This window comes from Sprattus sprattus (genome assembly GCF_963457725.1).
Source record: "Sprattus sprattus genome assembly, chromosome: 19".
NCBI lineage: Eukaryota > Metazoa > Chordata > Actinopteri > Clupeiformes > Clupeidae > Sprattus > Sprattus sprattus.
The window spans coordinates 21,713,837-21,721,273 of NC_137917.1; the positions used below are offsets into that span (position 1 = coordinate 21,713,837).

Genomic DNA, 7,437 nt, shown 5'->3' on the forward strand with positions numbered 1-7,437 from the left:
TTTTATGGAAAACGTCGTTTTAATTGACATAGTTGTACAGTTATATCATTGCAGGACATTAATGTACTGACTCTCTGGCCACATAAGATTCCGTAGTGTGTGTGTGTGTGTGTGTGTGTGTGAGAGAGAGAGACAGAGAGAGAGTGTGTGTTGTGTGTGTGTGTGTGTGTGTGTGTGTGTGAGAGAGAGAGACAGAGAGAGAGTGTGTGTTGTGTGTGTGTGTGTGTGTGTGTGTGTGTGTGTGTACGTGTTTGTTCGAGAGAGGGAGAGAGTTGGCAGGCCTCTCTTTGTATTCAAAGTTGAAATAACAGACCCAATGCCAGAAGTAAACCTTGAGAAGTTAAACTCCTACAATGAGAGGTCATAAACAGCTTTGAGTCAGTAAAATCCACACTATATGTGTACGCACAAAAATAAAATAAAAAAGAAACTCAAAAAGTGTCAATCCAATATGCAAAGGTAGGGTGGCATCACTACTTGTAAAACTCGTGCTCCTGCTCATCCTTCTTGATGACCGTTTTGTACGCTTTCTCAAAGTCCTTGGCCAGGACAATGTATCTGTTCTCACGTACAGCCAGCATGCCAGCCTAAGGGGCAGAGGACAGAGTGAAGTGGTGAGGACCAAGAAGTCAAGTACATCCGCTGACACTGAATGGAACACTAAAATGTAAATATGTAACCTGACAGCCACAGCCTTACCTCCTGGGTGATAGAATTGATATCTGCACCGGAGATCTTGTCTGGTCGAGCCACATCTTTTGAAGTTAGTTAAGGAAAAACCAAAGAAGAGGGGGGCATTTTCCCAACTTAAAAGCCCATACAGTGCAGAAAGGAAACATTTAGAAGTTTCAGATGAGACAATGAAGTGGAATTCCCTTCCTCAAAAGACACCACCAGGGGTTAAACAGGACAGTTTATTAACCATCATTAAAGATATCTGCATGGTGTAACACTTTCACTACTTTGAAAGTACTGAATTGTTATTATGCAGTGACATGGAGGACAAGAAATGGCACACTTGGGCATTACAAGAGCTGAACAAATGTAGATCATAAATAAAGAAATAAACCATCTCAATAGACATTTAAAGCACACATGCTCATCTGTTCAGGAAATATACTCCCTGATCATAAAAGCTGCGCGAGAGAGAGAGAGAGAGAGCGAGAGAGAGAGAGAGCGAGAGAGAGAGAGAGAGAGAGAGAGAGAGAGAGAGGAGAGACACACACACACACACACAGTTTTAAGGATACAGTCCTCCAGATCCACCTCCTCAGAGAGGTTCATCTTGCTTGTAATGGTGGAGAAGATCAGACGCTTCTGACGCCTGTCTGGGAGGGGAAACTCGATCTTCCTGTCCAGACGACCTGGACGCAGCAGGGCAGGATCCAGAGTGTCTGCTCTGTTAGTGGCCATGATGACCTGGATGCCAGGGACAGGACCACAAGGACAAAAACAAACAAAAACATAAGTGGAATGGTGCAGTTACCGGCATGACATGTTATATGGGCCTTGGCCTCACTATCAGATTAATGTCTGTACTGTGTAAAGCACCACAATATCAGATGGACTTATAAGAGGTGCAGTCTGCAGCAGATGCACTCCATCTGCATCAAACACTATCTCTCCTTGCATTAGGTCTTTGACTTGACTTGTCTTGTATGCCATGTAATGGGGTTGCAGATAACCATAATATGAACCAGCTTAATATATATACTGCTACTCATTAGCAGCAGCAGCAAACTGAGACAGACTACTGAGCTGCCTCCATCACTGAGGCAGTGTACAGCGTGGAGAATGCATTAAGCGGAGCGTCCACATTCTGCAAGTACACTATACGGTAAGTGGGTGCACTACTGGGTAACCTGTCTGTTTCTGTCTTGGTGGTTAGGAAGTGGTGAGCGCCAATATACACAATCATTTTGTGTTACATAAACTGCATTTTCATGAATATACACACATCTGCATATCTCCCCCCCTCTCACTCACACACACACACACACACACACACACACTCACTCACACACTCACCTTCACATTGACGTTCTGGTCAAAACCGTCCATCTGATTAAGCAGCTCCAGCAGAATACGCTGCACTTCCCGGTCAGCTAAAGCAGGAGCAGAAGTCAGACGCCAGGCCAGACAATCCCAATCCCATCACAACGTACACATGAAAGCAGACTAATCTGATTTGTGAGCAAAAGCACAAAAGATGTACGGGCAATCCCTCACTGAAGTAATAATGCTCTTACATTCAAAGCTACAAGATTTAGTGTGCAGCTCAACACGTCCGATCAGTGAGGAAGCTTATCTTTGAGTTAATTTCCGGTAGATAGCTAAACAAGTGAAGCAGTGGAATAGCACAACTGACTGAGTAAAATGTATGAAGAATACATTAAGATGAAGTCCATTAATGAGTAATTAGCTGAACAAAAGGTCAGCACAAGGGGCATCTTGCTTTGAGAAGACTCAGTAGGCTTGCTGTGTCAGCACATTCAAACACTGGTAGCCAGCCTGACTCTCCTGAGAGAAATATGCTGCCCTCTTGTGGTGCAAATCTAAATTTCAGATTAATTTAATGTACCAATGTATTTAAGAATTAAGACATTTAAAAAAAATGCATAAAATATACATACAAAAATATGAAATCTTATAACATTATAACTCTTCTTGTGTCTTTTAAACGGCAGACACAACAAATGTAATAATATGCATTGTTAAATTGTTTGGAAAAAAAAGAAAGAGCCCTTGTTGAAAATGTCTAGACCGAAGACACTACATGGAAGTTAAATATCCTTTATCACCAGCTTCATAATAATTGGTATCGTATTGTCACTTCTGTGGCAATTCCCACCCCTACTACCTGACTACAGCTGAGCTTTTTTAATAGTATCTTATTGTCACTTCTTCTACCTGACTAGAGTTGAGTCTGAAGTGGACTTGTTGAAATTGCTGGAAACAACTGCTGGGAATCATTTTAAAAAATACTTATTGAACCATTCCCTATTATAGCAGCGTTTGGAGTTCTTCCACCGGAACTTGGCATTAGTAGCTCAAGTAAACAAACAAGCCTTTGCAAAACTTTTAGCCAGATAGTTTGTACAAACTCAGTGGAACAAAATTCCCACCCCACTTTAAACATTGAAACAATGATCTTAAACAACATCTGGCATTAGAACAAATTGGTTACTCTACACATGCTCAGAAATGTCACCCTATCTGGCAACCTCTCCTTACATTAAGGCAAAATATGGACTCCACTAATATTTTAATCATCATAACTTCATGTCCCACGTCTTTTTTTAGTCTACATTATCTATGTGTGGGCATATATATTAGTGCCAATGGTGTCGTTTTGTGTGTAGGAGGTTGCTGTTTTTATGCTTTATGCTGTTTTTAAGTTATTAATAAATAATAATACAATCATATTTACTTTAAAATGATCCTTCTAGCCCTGAATTCAGGAACAATTTGGGATAGTTTAGAATTTTCAAATGCTTTTAAAGCAGAAATGTTGCTCCCAACCCCATTTAGTTCACCAAGGTTGTCTAGATTTCCAGAGCTCTATCTGTCGGTCAAAGAATTTGGGCTTACCTCCAGTCTGAGCATCAAAACGCTTAGTGGCAATGGCGTCGATCTCGTCAATGAAAATAATGGCGGGGGCATTCTCTTTGGCCAGTCGGAAGACATCACGCACCATGCGAGGACCCTCCCCCAGGTACTTCTGGACAAACTCTGAGCCCACCACACGGATGAACGCAGCTGAAGGAGAAACAAAAACAGCTGGGTGTGACTAACAAACCAGAGAGATATGTGAGGATCCAGTTGAGAGCAGTGCCCTATGTATATACTGTTAAAGCCACACAAAGAATTTTGTTGCAGACAGCAGTACTTAAAAAATCTGAATGATGGCATAATACTTAAATGAGTACCATAAGTTACCAACTTTTATACGCAAAGACTGCTTTAATTATTACAGCTTCCTTCAAACAGGATGAATCCTCAGCTTGAGTAATGTGTATACTACATGGACAAGTAAACTGTGAAGGTAGCTGCTGGTTACCTGTAGTGTGGTGAGCCACAGCCTTGGCAAGCATAGTCTTCCCACAGCCAGGGGGACCATACATCAGCACTCCTCTGGGAGGATCAATACCAATCTGAACAGGAAGAGACCAGAAAACACATGAGAACAGGAGTCCAGAAAAGACATCAGAACGGGAGTCCAGAAAACACACACACACACACACCACAGCCCTGTAAGCACGCTGCATTATAAGACTAATGTTTTCCACAGGATGTTCATTTTATTAAGAATAACAAGTCTAGCTTCTAATGTTTCAGCAGATTTGCATGTATCAGCTAACCTATTCAAAAAATAGAGCACATTATTCTCTTGCATTAACATGATCATTATACATCTTAAAACCCTAAACAGATATGACGCAAAAAGCATAGGACACACCAAAATACAAATAGCACACACAGGCACGCCTCCTGGCCAATACCTGTTTGTAGAGTTCAAAATGTGTTAGGGGCAACTCCACTGCCTCCCTCACTTCTTGCTTCTGGATGTCCATGCCTCCAATGTCTGCATACATCACATCAGGTTTCTGGTCTGCGGGGCACAGGGAAGAAAGAGACAGATATGAGAGCAAAATGGTGAACTACACGGCAACAAAAGAACTGCACGCCATTTATAGATGAGGTTTGTTATGAGAAATAATAAGAATATTAATAACAATATTCAATACAGTTTATTTATTTAGCACCTTTCATGCAAAAGAATGCAGCTCAAAGTGCTTTACAGCAAAAACATTTCGTGCACAAAGAAATTACATGCGCATAAAATATCTCCTGGGTTAAAACCAGTAGCTAGTGCGTCAACAAAAACAAGCCAGATAATAGTAGGCTGTATGTCAATCTTAAGAGGTCCTCTGAACGTTCAGGTGGCCTACTGGCCTGTTGGTGGCCGGTGCTTACCAGAAGTGAGCATCATGATGCTGCTGTCGGCCTCAGGCGGCAGCACGTCCACAAGGGCATTGCTGTGCTTGTGAAGTGCCACTGAGGCATTGGGCTTCAGCAGCTCACGGTCTATGGTGCTGAGGATACGCACATAGTAGTTGGAGCCTGCAAGGACAGTACAAATCAGTATGGTACCAGCAGTAGAAAGTTTTGTGTGTGTGTGTGTGTGTGTGTGTGTGTGTGTGTGTGTGTGTGTGTGTGTGTGTGTGTGATGACTAGAAGTTTAACAAATCCTGTGTCAAAGCAGGTGCCAGAGTCCTTTCATAAGGATTGTTGAGTTTACTATTATCTGTAAAAGGCAATCCAAAGCCTATGCTTACAGATTCTATTAGAATGACCTTGTATGGAGTGTGATTGAGACTATGGAATAACACGCCAAAGTCTCTCACAATGGCACAAAACCTGCTCTTGCAACTTTGTGGCAGGATGAATGCAGAGACGTATACAAATAGCACACAAAAACACCTACCTGTAGTGGAACCCACAATAGCAGTGTTCTGGTCCACAGCCTCAAGGAACTGTCCAATTACAAGAGGGATACTCTGGATCCTCTTCACCTCCTCTTGGGCATGAAGGAACTCCTTCTTAAGGTTCTTCTGTTCATCTTTAATGTATTCTTCCTGCACCTCCAGAAACTCCAACTCTTGTTGCAATTTCTAAACAACACATTTAATATGAAATATATGAAATTATATGTCATTGATCTATTGGTCTATTGGTGTGTCATCTAATAGCAACCCTGCTATTTTTATTAAAATAAATTGTGGTTTAGATCAATAACTCGATTAAAGTGAATTTAAACAAGACCACCTTCACTTACACTTAAGCGTCCATATTTCAACTATACAATTACGTCCTACACGTTTGATTTAAATACGTTTCAAACCTTGTATCTGCTGTAGAGGTCTTCCAGGTCTTCTGGTTCTGGGGCCAGGAAGGAGAGGCCCGTCTGGGGCCTGGAGCTAATCATGCCAGTAACGTCGTCCTAAAAATTGAGGCACAGGCACAGCAAACTAACATTAACCACAACGGCAGGACCGCTTAATGTTTCCTTAACTGCCGCAGAGAGAGCGACTCGAATAGAAACGCTTTTAGAAAATTACCTAAACTGACGTTACACTCAAGTAACGATCAAGTAACGTTGACGTAAGCTCAGAGTACATATACCCATTAGGTTAAGTTATCTCCTGGGTTTAAACCAGTAGCTAGTGCTTCAACAAAGACAAGCCAGATGATCCTACATGCAATTGTCTTATGAATTAAATTACATTTACCTGAACGTTAGTTTACTGATGTTAACGCAAGAGATAACTACGGTCAGAGGAGCTATTAACTGGCTAACCTTGTGTCCAACACAATGTAATAAAGCAACTTTAGCCGCAAGCAACACTCCTGCATTATATCAATTTACATATTGCTGCAAGACAACCCGTTTTAGAATACAAATCAAGTTAGCTATATACTATATAATTATTACCGCTATGCGTCGACATTCATTTGAGACACTACTGTTGACAAGCGAAAAAGCTAGCTGTTAGCTAACTAACCTATCCTAGCAAGCTAGCTCCGTGTGACATTAATTGGTTTGCTTTGACTCATCTAAAAAGGTAGCAACGTTACCCCTGATTAAACAGCAACGCTAATTTTAACTCCCTAACCCAACTTAATAACCGATACTACATGTTAAACAATTCCACCAATTGGATAAGAAATGACACAAACGCCTAGATTATTTCTCCAAAGTTATCAGATGGTTTACCGACTAACAAGAGGACTGCATGACAGAGCATTTGTAGAAGCTAGCGTTAGCTAAACTAGCTGGTTTTACCATTAACGTTATATCACCGAGAATGAATAGGCATCTTTTTACTGAAAGCGTTAAGTTAACATATTTTGTTTCACAAACACGTATAATAAATATTTAGACATGATAATATTACAGATCGGCTGCCTTGAGGACACAAATAAGAACACCACGAAACATTACGATGAATTACCTGCGGTTTCTCAACTACAACACCACCGTCCTCCATGTTGAATTTTGTCACAGTTGACGTGATGACGTTGTGTCTACGCAAACACGTTTCTTAAACGTCAATATGAGCAATTTTGTCTGGGTAATGAAGTTGTCAGAAAATGTGTTTGAAGGGGAATTTGTGGGCCTATAATGTAGGCCTATATCCTTTCTTTTTTTTAATGCTCTGCAATGTAGACAAAAGCTGCGATGGTATTCCTAAACTACCCCACTGCCACAGATTACACTATGTAATTCTAGTAGACAGGAGGGAAAAACACAGTCGTTTATTTGTTTACAAAGCCTTAGTGGGGAAACTGCCTAATTATCTCATGTCACTTTTAAAATTAACATCCATCTGTCATAACACACGGTCACAGAGCCTCATGTCCCTTGAAATTCCC

The 7,437-nt window shown here is 41.1% G+C and overlaps 1 protein-coding gene across 1 annotated transcript; it reads right to left on the reverse strand.

Annotated features, from left to right (window-relative positions):
- psmc4 (proteasome 26S subunit, ATPase 4) lies at nucleotides 1–7,078 on the reverse strand. Its single transcript, XM_080858305.1, has 11 exons — nucleotides 7,017–7,078; nucleotides 5,906–6,004; nucleotides 5,489–5,675; nucleotides 4,978–5,124; nucleotides 4,503–4,612; nucleotides 4,061–4,154; nucleotides 3,592–3,759; nucleotides 2,029–2,105; nucleotides 1,251–1,419; nucleotides 700–755; nucleotides 1–587 (listed from the first exon to the last, which is right to left on the reverse strand). Exons 1-11 carry the CDS (start codon nucleotides 7,050–7,052, stop codon nucleotides 474–476), a joined length of 1,257 nt encoding a protein of 418 aa, XP_080714431.1. The 5' UTR covers nucleotides 7,053–7,078; the 3' UTR covers nucleotides 1–473.
- Nucleotides 7,079–7,437: the final 359 nt, after the last annotated feature.

Bases quoted from the DNA above. Each gene is read 5' to 3' on its own strand.
- psmc4 (XM_080858305.1), bottom strand. From the start codon at position 7,052: ATGGAGGACGGTGGTGTTGTAGTTGAGAAACCGCAG. The intron at 4,613-4,977 runs GTAAGCACCGGC...TGTGCCCCGCAG, and splicing joins CATCATGATGCTCACTTCTG to ACCAGAAACCTGATGTGATG. The intron at 756-1,250 runs GTATCCTTAAAA...TAACTTCAAAAG, and splicing joins GGAGGTGGATCTGGAGGACT to ATGTGGCTCGACCAGACAAG.